Source organism: Danio aesculapii, chromosome 4 (assembly GCF_903798145.1).
Source record: "Danio aesculapii chromosome 4, fDanAes4.1, whole genome shotgun sequence".
Taxonomy (NCBI): domain Eukaryota; kingdom Metazoa; phylum Chordata; class Actinopteri; order Cypriniformes; family Danionidae; genus Danio; species Danio aesculapii.
The window spans coordinates 57,030,104-57,054,245 of record NC_079438.1 but is presented as its reverse complement, the minus strand read 5'-3'; the positions used below and the strand labels follow the sequence as shown (position 1 = coordinate 57,054,245).

The 24,142-nt window shown below is 35.4% G+C and overlaps 1 protein-coding gene across 2 annotated transcripts in view; it reads right to left on the bottom strand.

Moving 5' to 3' along the window:
- The window catches only part of slco1c1 (solute carrier organic anion transporter family, member 1C1), a 59,279-nt gene that overhangs the window by 11,004 nt on the left and 24,133 nt on the right, over positions 1–24,142 (bottom strand). For both annotated transcript variants that reach the window (XM_056456206.1, XM_056456208.1), the window contains exons 3-10: positions 19,094–19,235; positions 13,282–13,414; positions 12,521–12,627; positions 11,049–11,195; positions 8,667–8,765; positions 4,502–4,747; positions 2,935–3,099; positions 540–735 (exon numbers count right to left, since the gene is read on the bottom strand). In XM_056456206.1, coding sequence (XP_056312181.1) covers positions 540–735; positions 2,935–3,099; positions 4,502–4,747; positions 8,667–8,765; positions 11,049–11,195; positions 12,521–12,627; positions 13,282–13,414; positions 19,094–19,235 — 1,235 coding nt within the window. The remainder of the gene's footprint in view (positions 1–539; positions 736–2,934; positions 3,100–4,501; positions 4,748–8,666; positions 8,766–11,048; positions 11,196–12,520; positions 12,628–13,281; positions 13,415–19,093; positions 19,236–24,142) is intronic.

Sequence of the window (24,142 nt, the reverse complement as noted above, 5' to 3'; positions counted from 1 at the left end):
ATTTCTATTTAATATTTTTCCCTAATTTGCAGCTGGAAGGGCATCCGCTGTGTAAAACATATGCTGGATAAGTTGGCGGTTCATCCCACTGTGGTGACCCCTGATGAATAATAAAAATCGAAGGAAAATGAGTGAATGAATGAATTTTTCCCTGACATACAAATTTGTACTATTAATTTGTAGACCGCTATCTTCAGTTAGTTTGTTAGATCAGCTCCAGATTTGTCTTCAGTACTGACTAATCTAATGTATATGCACTAATATAATATTGTAAAGCATCTTCTAGAAAATATTCATATAAAGGATACATTTTTGAGGGATGTACTCATAAGAACTGTATATAAGAGACACTTAATTCATTGCATAAATATTTAGGATATTTACAAGGGGAGAAAAGTACTATTGAAACTATTCAAACTGCAATTCACCCTAAATGGATGTAGCACAAAGTATAAGCAGGTAAATGAACACACAGTTTTGTCGTACAGTATTTATCCAGCTGACCCCAGATCAGACACAAACTGAAGCTTTTATCGTACCCGTTGTAGGAGGTGGTGATTCCAGCCACGCTTGCGTTTTCACAGCCCATGCTGAAGAAGAAGAGAGACAGAAAATAACCCAGCAGAGACGTTCCCAACGCAAACTTGGCTGCTCCCATGATGCTCAGCTTGAACTTCTTCATGATCACGCCGCCCGAAAACATTCCCAAGGCTACGGCTGGGATGTTGATAACTCCTGAAAAAACAGACGGCATCAGGAAAACCCGGATCAAAGCAGCAACAAAGGCTCAGGAATACAAAACAGGCCTATTTGTTTTCCCTCCTGTCTGATTTCCAAAAACCCTGATGCCGTTTCCACAAATGCACACAATGCATACGTTGTGTGCTGATATTATTGTTGGATTTCTTTCCCTTTCATATGTGGTCATCGTTTATATCACACTGTGATTTAACCGAGCCGTGTAAGCCTCCAGATTTGATATCAAAACCGTAGACTAATATTTAGCACACATTAATAAAATCCCTGCGATCCAATGAAAACATGACACCACGTTAAACCCTGCGCTGTGATCTCTAATACATCAGATGTTGTATTACAGCAGAAAAAAGCCACTTGATGAGATCCAAGACCTGTCAAACACATACACCTAATGCATAAATACACTTCATTGAACATGCACACATATACATCACCTATATACTATATAACTGCAGGATAGCTGTTTAAACACTGGAGGTCTGAATTATTAGCTCTCCTGTATATTTTTGTTTCCCGATTTCTATTTATCGGAGATATTTTTTCCAACACATTTCTAATCATAATAGTTTTAATAACTCATTTCTAATAACTGATTTCTTTTATTTTGCTATAATGACAGCACATAATATTAGACTAGATATTATTTAAGATACTAGTATTCAGCTTAAAGTGACATTTAAAGGCTTTACTAGGGTAATAAGGGTAAAGTTAGAGTACTTAGGCAAGTTATTGTCTAACTTCTGTAGACAACCGCGGAGCTCTCAAGAAAGTGAAACCACTCGCGCTTTTAGACGGCCTCGTAAACAACAACAGGACACACGGCAGATTCTGCTCTTCTTCTTGGCTTTGTGGCTGTTCATCAAGACAACAATAAGGTTTGTTATTATATGTATATATTATTACTGTGTAATGTCTCCACTGTGTATTTAAAAATTACGCTTCCTTTATTTCCTGGCTTGTACACGAGCTAGTGATGTTTCACTGCAAACCAATAGCGTTCAGCTGGGCGTCTGGCTCCACCTTTTGTTACCCTATTGTTTTGCTAGGTACCCTTTGGAAAGGATACCCAAAAAGTAGCATGGTACTTTTGGTACCTTTTGACAGTGGAAAGCGTAGCGAAGCAAACCGTACCGTACTGTTGTCACATCCGCTGTAGTGCCATCTTGTGGTCTTTTGGGCACTAGTTATATTTTGTTTTTTGTTCCTGTATTGTGGTTGTTCACGTGATCACTACTTGTTTCCAGCAGTCCGTCATTTGTCTAATTAGTGTTGTCTTTGTTTAGTTTGCCTTTGGATTTTTGCTGGTGTACTCTGTTTGCATGATTCGGTTTTGTTCTGTCTGGCTCTTATCTGGTCCTAGTCTGATCACCGACTCATTGTATTAGTTTGTTTATTTTACTTTGTTTCATTCATTCATTTTCTTTTCAGCATAGTCCCTTTATTAATCAGGGCTTGCCACAGTGGAATGAACCGCCAACTTATCCAGCATATGTTTTACGCAGCGGATGCCCTTCCAGCTGCAACCCATCACTGGGAAACATCCATACACTCTCACTCACACACATACACTTCGGACAATTTAGCCTACCCAATTCACCTACAACACATGCCTTTGGACTGTGGGGGAAACCGGAGCACCCAAAGGAAACCCACGCCAACATGGGGAGAACATGCACACTCCACACAGAAATGCCAACTGACCCAGCAGGGGCTTGAACCAGCAGCCTTCTTGCTGTGAGGCGACTGCGCTACCCACTGTGCCACCGCACCACCCCACTTTGTTTCATGTTTTGATTATGTTTTTAAATACCTGTTTAAACATTGTTTGATTCACCTTGTGTACTTTTTGTCTCTGCTGGATTTCTGTACCTGGCCTGTCCCCTTGTTATTTCTTTATTAAAACTTGCTGCACTTGGATATATCTTGTAATTTTGTAAGCCCAACGTGACAACCATACCACTCAGTGGAAACAGCCATAAGTATTAATTAAAAGCTATTAGCTACTAGTAAATTAGTTACATTTATTAGTAACTATCAAAGCTATAGTAACTAATAACTTTAACCTTTCTGAATTTGATAATAAACAATAATAATATTGAAACAACAATAATTCTGAAAAGCACTATACAAATACACTTGAATTGAATATAAAGGTGTGTTTGGAGGAGGACGAACCCATCAGGAAGTTGGCTTTGGATGCAGACTGTCCGTAATGCTGCTCGATGTATTTTGGTTTGTATGTGACCATGCCGATCAGAGAGTTGAACTGGATGATGGTCACACACAGATACAGAAAGTAGACCGGGTTCCCCAGGAGAGATCTCAGCGTTGGCAAAAAGTCTGACAACGACAAAAGCAGAACATTTTACACATTCAGGTCAATTTAGATTTCTTTTAAAACTGCATCGTTTGTTGTAATAAACTGTGAACTTTTCAAGACCCTTAACATACATGTTTTTAAAGGATTTAAATCTAATTTAATTTAAGGTGTATAAGATATATGAGATAAATATATATCTTAAGTGATAAGAGATATGTGCTCAGCATATCCGAGTTCACTCCTCATAAATCTCTCTTTTACATTCATATGTTTGTTAGGAAGCTATACAATATTATATTTGTGCATATACATTAGATTAGTCAGTACTGAAGACAAATCTGGAGCTGATCTAACAAAATAACTCTCTTAGTACACTTTATTTAACTTTATGAAGTAAAAAAGAGAAAAAAAAAATCTAATTTACTTGAAATATTTTGCTTGAATTTAATTGTATTATCTTTTTGTCTAACTAAAGATGTTTGTGGTAATCTTATCATTTAATGCAGTGTAAAAACGTTGCTTTGTAACGTATGCACTTGTGTAATCATATGCACTGCAAAAATGTCTTTTCTAAACAGGTACTTGTGTCTTGTTTTTTTCCCACACAATATCCACACATACATGAATCAAATGCATTTACTTGAGAAGCAAAAATACATACATATACATACATACATATACATATATATATATATAGTTGAAGTCAGAATTATTAGCCCCCCTTTGAATTTTCTTTTCTTTTTTTAAATATTTCCCAAATGATGTTTAACAGAGCAAGGACATTTTTAGAAAGTCTTATTTGTTTTATTTTGGCTAGAATAAAAGCAGTTTTAAAAATTGTTATGATCCATTTTAAGGTCAATATTATTAGCCCCTTTAAGCTATTTTTTTTCCTACAGAACAAACCATCAGTATACAATAACTTACCTAACCTGCCTAGTTAATCTAATTAACCTAGTTAAGCCTTTAAATGTCACTTCATATCTAGTCAAATATTATTTACTGTCATCATGGCAAAGATAAAATAAATCAGTTATTAGAAATGAGTTATTAACACTATTGTGTTTAGAAATGTGTTGAGGAAATCTGCTCTCCCTTAAACAGAAATTGGGGAAAATAATAAATGTGGGCTAATAATTCAGGGGGGCTAATAATTCTGACTTCGACTGTATACCCATACATAAAATGTGTTTTTGCTTCTCAAGTAAATGCATCTGATTTATTAAACCTTAATTTTTATCTTCCTAAAAAATGAATCAAAATTAAGTGCCATAAAACACTGTCAAATATATTGCATGCCAAAATAATACCTGGTGTGAAAGATTGATATATTATTGCTACAGTTGTGATGACATTATCATTATGACCTCACTGTCAGAAATCTGAACTCTTTACTCTTCCAGTGAGATGCAGCTGCTTTACCTTTGGCCATTTCCAGGAAGTTAGCCGGCTCGTCTGCCTGGTATTTGTGCTCCAGCAGAGCCGAGTCTTTGATGAAGCTGCTGCGCTCCGGAGAGTATTTGCCCAGTCGTCTCTCTGGCAGCGGTAAAGACTTGGGCAGGAACCAGAAGGGCACGGCTGAGAGCAGGGTAATGAATCCGGCAATCAGGTAACCCAGCCACCAGGCACCGACCCAGCGCGCGTCTCCTGGAGTGATGCTGATGCTCTCTGGGAGGACAGAAAAACACAGTATCTGAGTCTCATACACTGACAGAAGACCCAAATGCTGGAGATTTCAGAAAACAGCAATGAAATTGCAAGTAAAAATTTGCAAGTAAAAAACAAATTAAATAAATAAATATATAATATTACACTGCCACATAAGTAATCAAGTGCAGACATTTTCTCTCTATAACCTGTAAATAATGTGTGTGTATAAAAATAATGGCCACACTTTACATGGTTTCATAATTAAAATAAAATAAAATAAAATAATAAAATAAAAAAACTAAAATTAAAATAAATTAATTAAAATAAAATAAAAATGTAAATTAAAATTTAAATAAATAACTAACATAAATAAATTAATTAATCAAATAAACATAAAATTAAATTATGAAATAAAATAAATTTAAAACTAAAACTAAAATACAAATAAATAAAATAAATCAATAAAAATAAAACAATAAAATAATAAAATAAATTAAAAAATAAAATTAAAATTAAAATAAATAAATAAATAAATATAAAAAAGTTTACATTTAAATAAATAAATAAAATTGATTAATTACATAAAAATAAAATTTAATTAAAATAAAAAAAAACTAAAACTAAAATTAAATTAATTAATAAAATAAAATAATAAAATAAATTAAAAACTAAATCTAAACTAAAATAAAATAAAAAGAAATATATAAAAAAATAAAAATAAAATTAAAATAAATAAATAAATAAATCATTTAAATAAATAAATAAAATTAATTAAATAAAAACAAAAATAAAATAATAAAATTAAAATAAATTAAAAAAATAAAATTAATTAATAAAATAAAATAAATAAAAAAACTAAACTAAACTAAAAATAAAAAAGACCAGTGTGTATATATGTGTGTGCATAAAAATAATGGCCACACTTTACAATAAGGTTTCATAAGTTAATGTGAGTTACTATGTTAACCTGTATAACATTTACTAATGCATTATTAAAAATTAAATAGTAAATAGTTTTAATGCATAGATGCAATAGATAGGTTTATAGTTAATAGTTTTAATGCACAAATGCAATAGATAGGTTTATAGTTAATAGTTTTAATGCATTTAATACTGTTTCTATGAATATAAAATTACTTTAGTAAATGCGATATAATGCAGACACCAATATACAACATAGACTGACTAGTTCTGTTAGCATTATGGTCTAGACATCTCTATATAAGCAGAATATATGCTCATGATACAGATGATGCTGTCTTTGCTTTGTTTTAATGGCTCATTTCACAAAACTAATGGTGAAACTATGCATTGAGTTATAGGATATAGTTTTTATTGGCTGAAACTTGTATATATAATATCTCATGGCTTTAGGGCGTAACGTAACGCTGTATTACCCATAAAGCAATGGCCTGTGTCTGCAGCACGCTTTAATTCACATACAAACCTAAACTTTGCCAATGCCAAAAACCATTCTGGAAGCAATCGGTTTCATACATCATTATTTGGGCGCACACATCTAATATTAATGCAGTGCAATTTAAGCGTATTACATATTTCAGCTTATGTCCACTTTCACCTCTCAGTCTCTTTTTTTGGTGTGCGTCTCATCTGAAACAGCTGTTGGATAAACCACAGCTTAATATTTATGAAGCTTTACATCGTCCGCAGTCAACTAAAGAGCGCATATGAATGCCAAAAACACACTCGGATCCAACATAAACAGCCTCCGCAGCTTTCAAACAAAGAACAACAGGGTTTCTGATTTCCTCCTGCTTTTGTTCTGAATGCAAACACAATATGAATAATAGCTGGATTTCCTCCAGAGTCAGAGTCAGTTTTACTATTAAGTCCTCCTTTAAAAGCCTTTTAGTATTTATGAATCACAAATGAGCCAAAACACACTCACATGTACAGAATGATATGCTTCTTTCTCTCTGTTCAAGCCAATTGTGTCCCACACAGTGCAAGAAAAATCCACACATTCGACATAAATCAGATTAGTGCAGTAGATTCTACATAGACCATATTAAAACCATAAAACTAACACAATCATTTATTTCTATATTAAATAAACAGAGTATTAGGGTAATTCTAGAATAAAATTTACATATTCAAGATAACATTCAATTGTTTTTCCTATCAACAAAAACCTTAATGAAAATGTTTTGACTATTAACACAATTTATATCACTTAAAATAATGTCTGCATGTGTGTTTAGGGACATTTTTGTCTTGAAATATTAACTTAAAGACTCCCACTCTACCTATTGTTGACTTACTCTGCCTGAATCATACATTCAGTTTCAGTTCTCTAGTCTAATAGGTCTAATTTTCATCTTCTTTATCTGTTTACTTTACTAAGTTCAGTTAACATTTGCATTATACATCTATTTTCTATATTATTTGTCATTTCAGTAATAAAAAAACACACATTTTGTGTTTGTGTCTTGATTCTGGTCAACTCTGTTACATCGATTATTAATCTGCAAAGCACTGACAGAAAAGGCATATGACTTGCTTTAAGTGATGTCACATTCTCTGGCGCCAAATTATCCAGTATATGTTTTACACAGCGGATACCCTAAAGTGGGTTGCGCACCAAATGCGCCGAGACACAGCGCACATTTTAAAAAATGTCATACCAGACGCGCACATTCGCATGTTAAATTTTAAATTAAACTATTCAGATCGCGCTCTGTTGCGCAGCAGTGGTCACTGCAGACAGCTGCCGACTTGTGGCGCGGTGTGTGTACCTTGATAGAAACCTTTGTTTAGAATTCTAAAATGCATGACGATGCGTGGTTCAATGCGGCGCGTCCCCGAGCAGCGCATCCGGTGTGCGACCCCCTTAATACCTGAAATGTGCCCGCAATTCTGAAATGAGTCTACAATTATTATTAGGCAACTTTTAATTTAGTTTAGAATTAGTTTAAAAATAAATTAACAATTATATGGAGATAATTAAAATAAAAAAAATTATATAAATAACTCGTTTTATTGCAATAAGATGCAAAAACACAAATTAAATGTTTGTTTTACTAAAATAAAAATTCATAACATTTATGATATAAATATTTATTGATATAAATCTTCCAAAAGCAAAATTTCTCTCTTTTTTTATTCTCATATATTACAAAAAACTATTTTAATTGAAATACTTAATTGATATAACCCAAACTGTACTAAAAAATGACAGCTGACGTTATTTTAAAATACCACATATACATATATATATATATATATATATATACTTGAACACTAAGATATTTATTTATTTATATTTATTAAATTAGTTTTTTTATTTAAATTGGTTATTTATTATTAATTTATTTTATTAATTGTCATTCATTCATTCATTTTCTTTTCGGCTTAGTCCCTTTATTAATCATGAGTCGCCACAGCGGAATGAATCGCCAACTTATCCAGCATTTGTTTTTACGCTGCAGATGCCCTTTCACCTGCAACCCAGTACTGGGAAACACCCATACACTCTTACATTCACACACTACGGCATTTTCAGCTTACTCAATTCCCCAATATCGCATGTGTTTGGACTGTAGAGGAAACTGGAGCACTCGGAGGAAACCCACGCCAACACGGGGAGGACATGCAAACTCCACACAGAAATGCCAACTGACCCAGCCGAGGCTTAAACAAGTGACCTTCTTGCTGTGAGGCGCTCGTGCTACCCACCCTAGTTTAATTTTATATACTAAAATGACTAAAACAGAAATATTTTCCTAATCCATTAAATATCATTTGAGAAATATTTGAAAAAGAATTATTATTGCACAGAAGGGCAAATCATTTCCCCCTTACCTGTAAATGTGACATTTATCTATGTGAATAACCGTGAAATAGCACTGGTGTTATTCAGGCTCAATGTGTCTGAGCTCAGTGACTCTTTTAGGAAACGCTGCTGTGGTTCACTCACCCATGTTGACAAACCCAATGTCCACGTATATCTTGGCACAGACGGAGCCCAGCAGATACCCGAAAACCGGCCCGATGACGGAGATAGTCTGGACACATCCTGAAGCAGACGGGACACAAATCGATTATTAGCGGACTCGAGTCTGTGCCGCTTACCAAGAAAAACAAAGCTCTCTAGCAAGAACAATCAATACAGATAAAGGCCAAAGCAGTTCCACAGTCGTACTAAATCACATCTTTATCACGTCTTTATCACAAGATTACAGCTAGAAATGAAAACAAAAGAGTGAAAACATGAATTTGAGATCTGCTAAATATTATACACAGCTGGATTTATGAATTACGGATATAATAATGCTACATAATACACAGTGTGGATGTACAATTCATGTCTAATTTTATTTATAGTTGTGCATTTTGTTGTGATTTACAAAATTGGAACAAACTAATCTGTCAGAAAGCAATTCATTCATGTTAAAGAATAAAGACTAACAAGCTAGGAAGGTAATTAAATATTAAACAAGTGCAGCTACACAAGAAGATATATATATATATATATATATATATATATATATATATATATATATATATATATATATATATATATATATATATATATATATATATATATATATATATATACATAATGATGCTACATGATACACACTGTTTTACATGAGTGTAGATGTACAGTTCATTACTAATTTGATTTATATTTATGCATTTTATTACCCAGAGTGACTTACAAAACTAATATCTGTCTGAATGCCATTAATATGTGTTAAAAAAAAGATTACACTGGCTAACAAGCTAGAAAGCTAGCTAAATATTAAATAAGTGCTGCTACATAAGTAGATATGTATACAGATATAATAATGCTACATAATACACACCGTTTTACATGAGTGTAGATGTACAGTTCATTGCTCACTTGGTTTATAGTTGTGCATTTTGTGATCCGAAGTGATTTACAAAGTCATATCTGTCTGAAAGCCATTAATATGTGTTAAAAAAGATTACACTGGCTAACTAAATATTAATTAAGTGCAGCTACATAAGTAGATATGTATATTTATGGATATAGATATAATAATGATACATATTACACACTGTTGATGTACAATCATGTCTAATTAGACTTATAGTTGTGCATTTTGTTATCCAAAGTGATTTACAAGTGTGGAAGAAACTAATATCTGTCTGAAAGCCATTTATTTATGTTAAAGAATAAAGATTACACTGGCTAACAAGCTAGAAAGCTAGCTCAATATTAAATAAGTGCTGCTACACAAGTAGATATGTATATTTATGGATATAGATATAATAATGCTACATAATACACACTGTTGAAGTACAATCATGTGTAATTAGACTTATAGTTGTGCATTTTATTATCCAAAGTGATTTACAAGTGTGGAACAAACTAATATTTGTGTGAAGGCCATTAATGTGTGTTAAAAAATGATTACACTGGCTAACAAGCTAGAAAGCTAACTAAATATTTAAATAGTGCTGCTACATAAGTAGATATGGATATAGATATAATAATGCTACATAATACACACCGTTTTACATGTGTGTAGATGTACAGTTCATTACTCACTTGATTTATAGTTGTGCATTTTGTGATCCAAAGTGATTTACAAAGTAATATCTGTCCGAAAGCCATTAATATGTGTTAAAAAAGATTACACTGGCTAACTAAATATTAAATAAGAGCTGCTACATAAGTAGATATGGATATTTATGGATATAGATATAATAATGCTACATAATACACTGTGTAGATGTACAATCATGTGTAATTAGACTTATAGTTGTGCATTTTGTTATCCAAAGTGATTTACAAGTGTAGAACAAACTAATATCTGTCTGAAAGCCATTTATATGTGTTAAAAAAAAGATTACACTAGCTAACAAGCTAGAAAGCTAGCTAAATATTAAATAAGTGTTGCTATGTAAGTAGATATATGAGTAAAACAGATTTAGTTTAAGAAACTTTGCTGCTTGACTGGAATGTTTGAAGCAGTTACAGCTTGTTTTATCAAACTGCTAGCATATTTTAACATGTTTCTAGCGTACTTTAGTAAGTAATGTGTATTTATATAGTGCATTTATCATTAATTTAACAGGTTAGTTAAAGCATTTAACACATTTCTGCCATTATTCTGACATGTTTGTAAGCACGCATGTTAGCAAACAGTTACATGCAAACATGGGCTGATATTTTGCTACCATATTTCTGTCAAGATGCTAGCATGTCTTTAGTTGCATGTTTTTATGTGTGTATGTGATGCTAGCATGTTTTATCAAGGTGTCAGAATGTGCTATTATGTTTCCATAAGTTTACTTTTTAACATATGAAAGTTTCTAGCATGCTAACCGATGTAGAAAGCTGCGTTCTCCTCCAGAGCGTGATCATCGATGTAGGAGATTCCCAGCGGCTGCACTGGAGTCTCTCCAATCCCACGCAGGATATTCCCCAGAAACACATAAATCCACATCGACAACCGAGACTCGTGTTCACAACCTGAGGAGGAGGAGGAAAGAGGGGAAGAGAAAAAAGAGGAGGAAGAAGAAGAGAATGAAGAGGAAGACAAGAGGAAGAAGAAAACCGCAAAGAGGGGGAAGTGGAAAAAGAAAAAGAGGAAGAAGATAAAAAGGAAGAAGAAGTGGAAGGAGAAAAAAACAAGAGGTAGATGAAGAAGAAAATGAAGTAGACAAAGAAAAATGGAGAAGACAAAGTTAAAGAAAAAGAAGAGAAAGAAAATGAAAAAGAGGAAAAAAATTATGAGGAAGCAGGAGGAAGAGGAAGGAGAAACAAGACAACGAAGAGGAAGAAGAAGAACAGGAAGAAGTAGACAAGGAAAAAGGAGAAGACAAAGATGAAGAAGATGAAGAGGAAAAAGAGGAAGAGGTGGAAGAGAATTGAGAAAAATAAAAGGAAGAGGAGGAAAGAGGAAAGGAAGTAAAATACAAAGAAAAAAGATCAGAAGACAAAGATAAAGAAGAAGAGGAAGAAAGAGAGAAAAAAGGAAAAGGAGAAAGAGGAAGAAGATTAAAAAATAGGAAAAGGAAGAAGAAAAGGAAGCAGAGGAAGAAAAAGGAATAGAAGAAGAGGAGTTAGATGAAGAGGAGGAAGAGGAAGAAGACAAGCATACATATGATTATAATAGAAAATGATTATAATTTACATTGCTTAAACTAAATAAGACTACACAGGGCTTAAAATTGCTACCATATTGGTCACATATGCGCCCGAAACTTAATCTATGCGACCTCATAATATATTTGGGAACATTTGTGCGATTTCATATAATGGCAGTGCAACTTGTTTTGATTATTTCTAAAAACGTGCTGAATCGCTCTTCCCTGACGCTATATTGGTTCATATTAGCTGTCAATCACTCAAGGCTTTCCGCTGTCAGATGACAGGGAACTTTTGTGACCATGGGAAATGCCAATGTACGCAAATATATTTCTTACTGCAATGCTTCATTTAATTATAATAAAATAATTTATTTTATAATTATTAGACATTGATATTTCTGCAATAATTCCAAAATGAATAAGTCCCCACAGCATTAGTTAGATAGTTGTTTCTGGTTTTTGTTAGTCCAAATTAACGTTGTTCAAATTCAATAAATCCATTTATATACACTTAGCAGTGGTGATCTTTCATATTTGGTGGAAGCTCTTAAATTTTTGGGAGCACCGGTGCTATCAAGTAAAAAAGCCCTGCTACATTAACCCACGTGATGCTGTACAGTATATAATTAATATATGTTAATATATGTGTTAGTCCCTGACAGGTTTTTTTACTGGGTTGACCAGCGGGACTCTTTGTGTTTGTACCTGCGCTGGGCACTGAAGATGTGCTGGGTTCAGCGGAGCTCAGTGGGCACGGAGAGAGGCTGCTGCTGGAGTTCACAGACAAGCGGATCGACGTCTCAAACTTATATCTGCAAGAAAACATCCATAATTCAGCACTGGACATCAAATATAACGGCGTTAATAACTCATTTCTAATAACTGATTCCTTTTATCTTCGTCAGGATGACAGCACATAATATTTGACTAGATATTATTTAAGATGCTAGTATTCAGCCAAAAGTCACATTTAAAGGCTTAACTAGGTTAATTAGGGTAAAGTTAGGGTAATTAGGCAAGTCATTGTATTACAGTGGTTTGTTTTGGAGACAATCCAAAACTAATACTGCTTAAAGGGGCTAATAATGTTGACCTTAAAATGGGTTTAAAAAATTAAAAACTGAAATAAAACAAATAAAACTTTCTCCAGAAGACAAAACATTATAGGAAATACTGTGAAAAAGTTCTTGCTCATGTAAACATCATTTGGGGACATCTATAAGTGCGGTGTATACAACTGTAAACCTGCCACATGCTCAATAATACTCAAAGGTAAATGTGAACGTCATGCAAAATTCAGCTTGTTCTTTACATCCACTAAAAACACAGAGCAGCTTCACGATGCCAAGAAACACAGAGACGACACAAGAGTCTGACCGCAAACTCAAAGGCATCTGCGCTCTTTAACAAGATCAAACTGGATCCATGTGACCCTCGCTGTGACAGAAACACACACTCTGACTTACCGGCCGATTATGAAGTGGGGCAAAGCAATGAGAAACGTCCCGAGTGACATCAACAGGCAGCCGATGGCGATGATCTTCGGACGGTGAAGTTTGGCACCAAAGTAACTCACAAAGGCGATCACTAACAAGTTGCCTAGAAAGAAAACGAGAGCTGGTTAGACTAGCTATGTTTCCATTCACTTACACTGTAGAAGATATCTGTAATGAACAGTTTCCATACTTTATTTACAGTTGTGAATTGCATTATGGGATGTTGATCTCTGTTCTGTTAACTTTTGATGTTGAAAATTCAACTCTACAGTTTAACATAGTGACTTTTACTTACATTTCAGTTACGTATAAGAAATAATATACAGAGAAATAAGTCTGTAAGATGACAGAAAATGTGCTGGCTGTTTATTACAAGGTTTTTGTAGCTTAATATACAACACCAACACAGACAATAGAGCACTTTAAACTATTAAAAATGTTCAAAAAAGTCACTTTTGTCTAACTTTTCAAGGTTAAAAGTTGTTGAAAAGAAAGATAAAAGTCCCATAATGCAATTCAAAAGCAGAAATAATGGAGAAAAATGAAATATCAAAACATGAATCACAAAGACGAAGAACTGCTCCTTTACAGATGTTTTATGCAGTGTATTTGTATGCATTAATATGCATTTTTGTGCATTAATACGCAGTCGCCTTGGATGTAAGCGAACAGGTTGAATGGTCAGACTTCGATTGTAGATGATCAAAACAAACTTTTAATTAACTTGCATGGATTAATATTTCACCTTAAGAATAGCAAAAACAAACGTTGAATTTTGATTTCAAGTTGATTTTAAACGAACATATTCATTCATTTTCCTTCGGCTAACTCCCTTTATTTATCAGGGGTCACCACAGTGGAATGAACCACCAACTAATCCAGCATGTTTTACATAGTGGATGCCCTTCTAGATGCAACCCAGTACTGGGAAACACCCACACACTCATTTACACTCATACACTACCACCAATTTAGTTTATTCAATTCACCTACAGCGCATGTCTTTGGACTGTGGGGGAAACCGGAGCACCCGGAGGAAACCCCCACCAACACGGGGAGGACATGCAAACTCAACACAGAAATGCCAACTGACCCAGCCGGGAAATTTCTTGCTGTAAAGTGACAGTGCTAACCAATGAGCCACCATGCCGCCACCATGATTATTCATTCAATTATTCATTCAATTATTCATTCATTCATTCATTCATTTTCTTTTCGGCTTAGTCTCTTTATTAATCTGGGGTCCCCACAGCGCAATGAACCGCCAACTTATCCAGCATATGTTTTACGCAGCGGATGCCCTTCCAGCAGCAACCCATCACTGAGAACCATGATTATTAAATTATTTAAAAAATTCACTAAAGACAAAGGTAAACAACAAAGTAAACTATCCATAAAAACCACAATAGTTACTCAATAATCCTAAATATTTAAAAACAAGACTGGATCAAAATTGTCTACTGATGCAAAAATAAAATACAGCACAACACAATTTGTTAATCAAAATAAAACAGACATGTAAACAAAATGTAATATATAACATTTTTGGGGAAAGGAAATGTTTACTGTTTTCTGTATCAATAATAATAATAATAATGATAATAATAATAAGGGCAGCACGGTGGCTCAGTGGTTAGCACTGTCGTCTCACAGCAAGAAGATCGCTGGTTTGAGCCCCAGCCGGAACAGTTGGCATTTCTGTGTGGAGTTTGCATGTTCTCCACATGTTGGCATGGGTTTCCTCTGGGTGCTCCGGTTTCCCCCACAGTCCACACACATGCGCCAAGTTATTGTGAGTTATTATTAAGAAAACACTGTAGCATAAAACACCTAAGGTTGAGTAAACACTGTAAAATAAGACTAATTTTGCATGCACATTTCTTGCTACTGTCGCTCAACAATAAAACCCCAATATTGATGGCACACAAAAAGTCCCTCATGACTTCACAAACTCCTCTGAACTCACTGAACATGCTGCTTCGCGACTGATTTCTGCATGATTGAGCTCTTTGTCTGTGAGGAACAGTTATTGGCAGAATGATTTGTCTCTGAGCTTCGGGCCTGATGAACGGAGGTCTTTGTGAAGATGGAGTTCAGGACGCTTCATGGTTTTAATGGGGACAGGAATTCTCAGACATTTAGACCATGGCTGAGGAGGTCAGGCTACGCAAAGAGAAACAACTCACCCAAACATTTAGAAAACACACACACACACACTGCGGCCTTTGTTGGAAAATTGTTTGGAAAAGTGATGCTAAGTCTGATGGAGAGAGCGATGCTAATACTGATGGAGGACAAAGCCGGAGAGAGGAATGCTAATGTTGACGTAGCCGGCGAGATTGATGCTAACTCTGGCGGACTTGGAAAAAGTGATGATAATTCTGATGGAGCAAGTGAGAATGATGCTAACTCTGATGGAGCCAGTGAGAGTGATGCTAACTCTGATGGAGCCAGTGAGAGTTATGCTAACTCTGATGGAGCCAGTGAGAGTGACGCTAACTCTGATGGAGCCAGTGACAGTAATGCTAACTCTGATGGAGCCAGTGAGAGTGATGCTAACTCTGATGGAGCCAGTGAGAGTGATGCTAACTCTGATGGAGCCAGTGAGAGTGATGCTAACTCTGATGGAGCCAGTGAGAGTGATGCTAACTCTGATGGAGCCAGTGAGAGTGATGCTAACTCTGATGAAACCAGTGAGAGTGATGCTAACTCTGATGGAACCAGTGAGAGGGATGCTAACTCTGATGGAGCCAGTGAGAGTGATGCTAACTCTGATGGAGCCAGTGAGAGTGATGCTAACTCTGATGGAGCCAGTGAGAGTGATGCTAACACTGATGGAACCAGTGAGAGTGATGCTAACTCTGATGGAACCAGTGAGAGTGATGCTAACTCTGATGGAACCAGTGACAGTGATGCTAACTCTGATGGAACCAGTGAGAGTGATGCTAACTCTGATGAAGCCAGTGAGAGTTGTGCTAACTCTGAAGGAGCCAGTGACAGTAATGCTAACTGATGGAGCCAGCAAAAGTGATGCTAACTCTGATGGAGCCAGCAAAAATGATGCTAACTCTGATTTAAGAGTGAAGCTAACTATGAGCTTGAGAGGTACTGCAAAGAGGAATGGGCAAAAATTCCCAAAGACAGGTGTGCCAAGCTTGTGGCATCCTATTCAAAAAGACTTGAGGCTGTAATTGCTGACAAAGGTGCATCAACAAAGTATTGCGCAAAGGCTGTGAATACTGATGCACATGTGATTTTTCAGGGTTTTTATTTTTAATAAATTTACAACAATTTCAAAAACTCTTTTTTCATTATGGGGGATTGTGTGAAGAATGTTGAGGAAATAAATGAGTTTAATCCATTTTGGAATAAGGCTGTAAAAAAAGTGAAGCGCTATGAATACTTTCCAGATGCACTGGAGATAAAATTAACATAAAATTTAACATTGAAACATAAATGAATAATTATTTTTCTAATATATTTTAATAAATGCACAAATAATAAACATATATTAGATAGAATATTTATATATTCAGTATAAAAATAATTGTAAAAATAAATCAACAGCATGCATATCTAAATCTATTAGACACATTATATTTTCTATTAAAATGACACCATTTATATTACTATTATATTTATTGAACTTGACTGCTATTAATTATATACATTGCTGAGATCTGCCGGCCTCTTTCCTCTGCAGCTGTGACCTGTTAACATGATTTTGTTGCGTAAGCGTCTGATCTGTGGAAGCACTGCACTGCAGAGCATGACTGCTGTAACATTGCAGCACACATGGAGCATCTCAGCCTTATTGGACTGTAAAAAGACTAAACCAGAGTGTCAGAGTGAATTCCTTGCTGAATCCTCGGTTCCCAGCAGGTATTGTTTTTAGACGCAGGACGCTTCCATGTTATTCTCGCTTCCTAAACATGTTTTAATATTCCACAACAAACTAATCCACAAAGTTTATTCAATAATTTCCTCCAAAAGAGCATCTGAAAACTGTTGCTGTGTCCCAATTTGCATACTACACATCCTAAATAGTATGGTTTAAGTCCTATCTCGCAGAACATACTCATTTCGTTTGAATTGAGGATTTTAAGTCAAGATTTCAGATCGTCACTACTGGTGTCCCACAAGGATCCGTACTAGCTCCACTCCTGTTTATCATATATTTATTGCCTCTTGGTCACATTTTTAGAGAATACAACATACAATTTTTACTGCTATGCTGATGACACTTAACTCTACCTATCCACCAAGCCCTCCAGAAATAAATATCTGGCTTTCTGCTAACTTTTTAAAATTAAATAGTGGCAAAACCGAAGACCTTCTCATTGGGACTAAAAGTGTTTTGGATAAAGCTGATCATTTTACAATAAACATTGATAATAGCACAATTCTTCCCTCTGTGCAGGTAAAGAGTTTGGGTGTCATCTTGGATAGCACACTCTCATTTGAAGGTCACATTAATAATATTACGCGCACTGCATATTTCCACCTGCGTAAAATCACTCGTCTCCACCCTTCTTTCACAACCGATAACAGCAACTCTCCTCCAGGCATTAGTTACTTCACCTCTTGCCTACTGTAATGCACTTCTCTCTGGGCTTCCTTCTAAACTTCTCAATAAACTCCAACTGGTTTAGAACCAGTGTCATCTCTAGGACTTCATCTCATGACATAATCTCACCAAACTTCTCCATATTTATACCCCTTCTCCACTCTTAGATCAGCCAACTCTTTCTCCCTGGTGCCACCTCGCACTCGATTAAGCACAATGGGTGCCAGATCTTTTAGCTCCGAGGGTCCTCGCCTAAGGAACTCGCTTCCCCTGGATCTAAGGAGCAGTGATAGTCTTCACACTTTTAAATCTCGTCTCAAGACTTATCTTTTTAAGCAGGCTTTCTTTTGACTATGTTATTTTATACTCACGATGTGTTTGTACCTGCAACTCCCTACATGCAATCAACATCTTGTTTGGCAACGTTTTATTAATTGTTTTAATTTGTTCTGTTATGGCTGGTGATGCTTGTTGTAGGCAACCTTGGGTGTCCAGAAAGGTGCCATTTACAAATAAAAAGAATTATCATTATTATTATAATTTTTATTATTATTATATTCTTAAAAATAAAAATGTGATATATTCTTTCAAGGCGACGCAGTGGCGCAGTAGGTAGTGCTGTCGCCTCACAGCAAGAAGGTCACTGGTTCGAGCCTCGGCTAGGTCAGTTGGCGTTTCTGTGTGGAGTTTGCAAGTTCTCCCCGTGTTGGCATGAGTTTCCCCCGGGTGCTCCGGTTTCCCCCACAGTCCAAAGACATGCGGTACAGGTGAATTGGGTAAGCTAAATTGTTCGCAGTGTATGCGTGTGAATGTATAGATTTTTTTCAGAGATGGGTTGCAGCTAGAAGGGCATCTGCTGTGTAAAACATTTGCTTGATAAGTTGGCGGTTCATTCCGCTGTGGTGACCCCAGATTAATAAAGGGATTAAGCTAGTGCTCTTTGGAGAAGTGTACTTGCATTGTGATGCTATTGTCATTCTGGCATTATATAATGAGTGGCATAAAACGGTCTTAAATAGACGATAATATCACTTATCACAATATATTTTGGTGTAATATATATTGACAACAATAAATACATATCATGACAGGCCTACTCATAATAACGGTAAACATTTCCCCCTTTCTTTATTAATTTATATTTCATATTCACAACTGCTGGAGGGAGCTGACGGACCCACACACGAAGCTGACGCATGAATACACACTTCTTACCTATTTCAAAGCTGCCGTCAATGACTCCTATTAAGTAACTGGGGATGTCGAAGCGTCTTTCCAGCTGAGTTATTGTGCTTTTCATATAGCTCCCGGATAAAGCCTTGGAGAAATAGGCGAAGGACAAGGCCACGAGGAACATCTGCAATGAAACACACAGAAAAAGCATGTCAGATTAACAAAAATCTCGACTAAAATGTGCTATCATGATGTAAGTCATTTAATATCTTAATAATGACACACTGTTGAAATCATAATTGTTAGTCCTCCTATTCAATTGTTTTGCTTTTGAAAATATCCCAAGTGCTGTTTAATTTTTATAATACTTTTTTTAGGGTTTTCATCTTTATTGGAGAGGAAAGTAGAGAGAACTGACAGGAAAGCATGGGGAGCAATGGGAGCAGAGAGAGGGGAAGGATCGGCATAGGACCGCAAGGCGGAATTGAACTTGGGTCGCCGTGAGCACCGGAGTGCATGTGTCAACACACTAACCACTATACCACTGGCGCCGACCTTTAATTTTTAAACATAATAGATTTAATGCTTGTGTACTGTTCAAATTGACTCCCCTTTCATAATGTTGGGGGCTGTTTTTGACTTCCATTATAATGACAATTTTTGATCGCAAAGCCTTGATTACATGGTGTCATGGCTTTAAAATCAAAATAATTGTAGCTATAATGGAAGTCAATAGGCCAAAAACAGCCCCCAACATAATGAAAGGGGGGTCTTATTGTACTAGTTATTGTACTTATAAGTACTTAGTGTACTTATTGTTTTTTTAAGCGTTTTCCCAAAATGGGTGTCAAAATAAGGTTTGTCAGCAAAAATATATTCCATTTGCTGAAATATTGAGAAAGTTGTGGCCAAATTTTGACCTATTGACCTTGGGTCAAGTTGGCATGACAACGGCAACATGATGGAACTACTGAGCGCTGCATCTTGCGTTTTCAGACGTGTTTATTGTGAAAGGTTACTCAGTTGTTACACTGATTTTATTTAGTTTTTTTCAGCCTAATGCTGCATTCACACCAGACGCGGATGAAGCATCAAGCGTGAGTGATTTGCATGTTCAGTCAATGCAAAGAAGCGAATAGACATCCTGCAGCGTGACACGCACGAATGAGACATTGTTATTGACGCAATTTGTGTGAATGAAGCAGCACGAGTGGAGCATTTTGCACAGTTGAATCGCTTAAGTTGGAAAATCTGAACTTCATCGGACATTTGCGCCACGTTAACCAATCAGGAACTTGCGGTGGTAGGGCCATGATTCTGACGTAGCGCCTGCTGTTGGTGTCCCGAGGGAAAATCTTCTTGCCGGCACTGAACAACAGCTCATCAAACTGGGCTGGACTCAGTCTGAAGCACTGCTGAAATCATCCAGGTACAGTTTCTGGAGGAGTTGATGAACTCACAGAGCTGGGTGCACCTCTGAATGGATCTAGTGGACACAAACTTGAATTGACACTGTTTATCTGCCTTCCTAAAGACCACATAAAGCACAGCTATTCTCTCAGTAAAATCCATGTTAGCCATTTAGCAATGAAGTTAGGGTCACTGGGTAGACAAAAGCTCTGCCCATGATGTGAATCTGCATCAACATGAAGTGAATTTGAAGCGAGTAAACTCAAAACGTTTTCGTTTCTATTTACGTGTGAATAGCACGATTTACTCACATGTGCCGCGTCTGGAGTGAACGCAGCATAAGGGTGATCCGTTTTTCAGCCTAACAAATGCATGTACCGTTACACCCCTAATATATACTCATATTTCTCACTTTATTTAGAACTTCAGAGCAAATGTTTGATTCAATTGTAGAAATGCAAAATAAATATTAATAAAACTCAAAAACGAAGATTATCCAACATAAAAATAAAACATATCTCTCTCATTCTAAACCTGTGGAAATCAGATTCTATTCCTCAACTTAAGACATGGTTAACTTATCTCACTCAAATATTGACATGGAAAGAGTCCGTTATGGAGTATTTGATAATCTTGATAGTTTTACGATATATGGCAACCATTTCTTGATCACCTGGACCAATATAATTCAGATTCTGAGCAGCAGTGTAATGCCTCTGCCTCTTTGTACTTTCATTGAATACGTTTAAATGCCCTTATTGTTTTTAATAATAACTTAATTTATTTATTTAAATCTATTTGTCTTTATTTTAATTATTATTACCATCATTTTCTTTGTATTATCATGCTCATTTCTTGTATTTTTTTATTTATTGTTGTTGTGTTGTTTGGTAATTATTGAAAAAATGTAAAACTAATAAAAACATTTGTTAAAAAAATTATAAAACGTAACCCTAAATAAAATGCAAAAATGTAAACATTGTATTTTCTGGCATATATTATTGTGCTCATATAAATTATGAAAAAGTATTATCATAAACAATGCAACAACAAAAAATAGTAATAGAGCACAATATGAAACGAGAGACTTTTTATTTTGTCCATACAATATTCACTTAATTATTCATATTAATTAAAATATTTCCCATAGGATGTTTAGGAGGTCAACAATATTAGCCCCCTTAAGCTATATTTGTTTTGGATAGTCTACAGAACAAACCTCTGTTATACTATGACTTGCCTAATTACCTTAACTTTACCCTAATTAACCTAGTGAAGCCTTTAAATGTGACTTTAAGCTGAATACTAGCATCTTGAAGAATATCTAGTCACATATGTGCTGTCATCCTGACAAAGATAAAATAAATCAGTTATTAGAAATGAGTTATTAAAACTATTATGATTAGAAATGTGTTGAAGAAAATCTGCTCTCCATTAAGCAGAAATTGGGGGAATAATATATGCAGGGGGGCTAATAATTCTGACCACAACAGTTTCTCATCATATTGCACAACCCAGTACGCGTCAGATGCTGCAACGCTCTCTCATTAACCTATTTTTAAACATGGGAGCAACTCTTCATTAATATGCATTTAAAAATGGGAGAGATGGAGAGATGAGGAGCGGGCGCATTTCTCCGACCGCAGTGCATCATGGGTAGTGGGGACAAAAAGCGGATTAGGAGAGCTTATGTCACGCTCTTGAATTGAAGCGCAGTGACTTAAGCCTGCATATGAGCCAAACATGAGGAAACATGAGCGTTTGCTGATCATCTGTTGCTCAGGATTCTGGGAATAAAGAAACCAGCAGCATTCGCAGAGGTTTGCGGGCTTTTCCTGCAAGCGTGAACACTCAGTGCAAACGAATGAATAATCAGAGATGGACGGAGACCATACTGATGCCTTTAATGATCAAATCACCAGCTATTTCTTTTAACTACATCGATAAAGAGGATTTTAAATGATTATATATTTAAAATGATGTATTTTGATGAATTTTAATCTAACAAATGCTTGTTAAAAATAAACGACTATTTCTGAAGTTATTAACTGATCCACAAACAAATAATATCAATATATTACTGATCAACTAAATTTAGTGTCGCCTCACAGCACAAAGGTCACTGGTTCAAGTCTCAGCTGGCTCAGTTGGCATTTCTGTGTGGAGTTTGCATGTTCTCCCCGTGTTGGTGTGGGTTTCCTCCGGGTGCTCCGGTTTCCCCCACAGTCCAAACACATACGCTATAGGGGAATTGAATAAACTAAATTGGCCTTAGTGTATGAGTGTGTGTGAATATGAGAGTGTATGGGTGTTTCCCAGAACTGGGTTGCGGCTGGAAGGGCATCCGCTGTTTAATACATATGCTGGATAAGTTGTCGGTTCATTCCACTGTGGCAAACCCTGATGAATAAAGAGACTAAGCCTAAGGAAAATGAATGAATGAATGAATCAGAGGAAAAATGGATATGGTGAAGACAGATGGAGACCTTCCGGATGCTTTTGATGATCACAATGTTCATTTGGCTGCTTTGTTTCTATTTCTTGAGATTTTTTAATTATAACTATTTTATTATTAATTTATTGTTATGAATTATTAGAAATAAGTGAATTACTGTAAATGACTATTTTATTATATATTTAAAACAATGCAATGTTTTATAAAATATAGAATAAGGCAGTGAATATTTTATTATACATTTAAAAATAATGCAAACATGTTGCATTATTTTAAATGTATATTAAACTATAATTTTATTATAATAATTATGAAAATATTGTTATAAATAATTGAATTTTAATAAACATTTAAAATAATGCAATAAATAAAATTATATATAAAAATTCATAAAATATAAAGGCAGCGAATATTTTATATGCTATTATACTTTTAAAATAATGCAATAATACAAACAAGATGCATTATTTTAAATGCATATGAAATTATAATTGAGATAACTGATTTTGCATTCATTCATTCATTCATTTTCTTGTCAGCTTAGTCCCTTCATTAATCAGGGGTCGCCATAGCAAAATGAACCGCCAACTTATCCAGCATATGTTTTACGCAGCGGATGCCCTTCCAGCCGCAACCCATCCACACACACTCATTCACACTCATACACTACGGACAATTTAGCCAACCACATGTTTGTACCACATGTCTTTGGACTTAGGGGGAAACCAGAGCTCCCAGAGGAAACCCACGCCAACATGGGGAGAACATGCAAACTCCACACAGAAACCCCAACTGACCCAGCCGTGGCTCGAACCAGCGACCTTTTTGCTGTGAGGCGACAGCACTAGCTACTGCACCACTGCGTCGCCATTATATTTTATTATATATATAAAATTATGCATTGAATAAAATTAAATATAAAATACATAAACTGTAAAATAAGACAATGAAAATTTTATATACTTAAAAAATAATGCAAAAATGCAAAAAAGATGCATTATTTTAAATGTATATGAAAATATAATTGAGATAATTTTATTCATTCGTTCATTCATTTTCTTTCAGCTTAGTCTCTGATTTATCAGAGGTCGCACTCGGAGGAAACCCACGCCAACACGGGGAGAACATGCAAACTCCACACAGAAATGCCGGGACTCGAACCAGCAACCTTCTTGCTGTAAGGCAACAGTGCTACCCACTAAGCCTTGAAAAAACCCAATAAAACA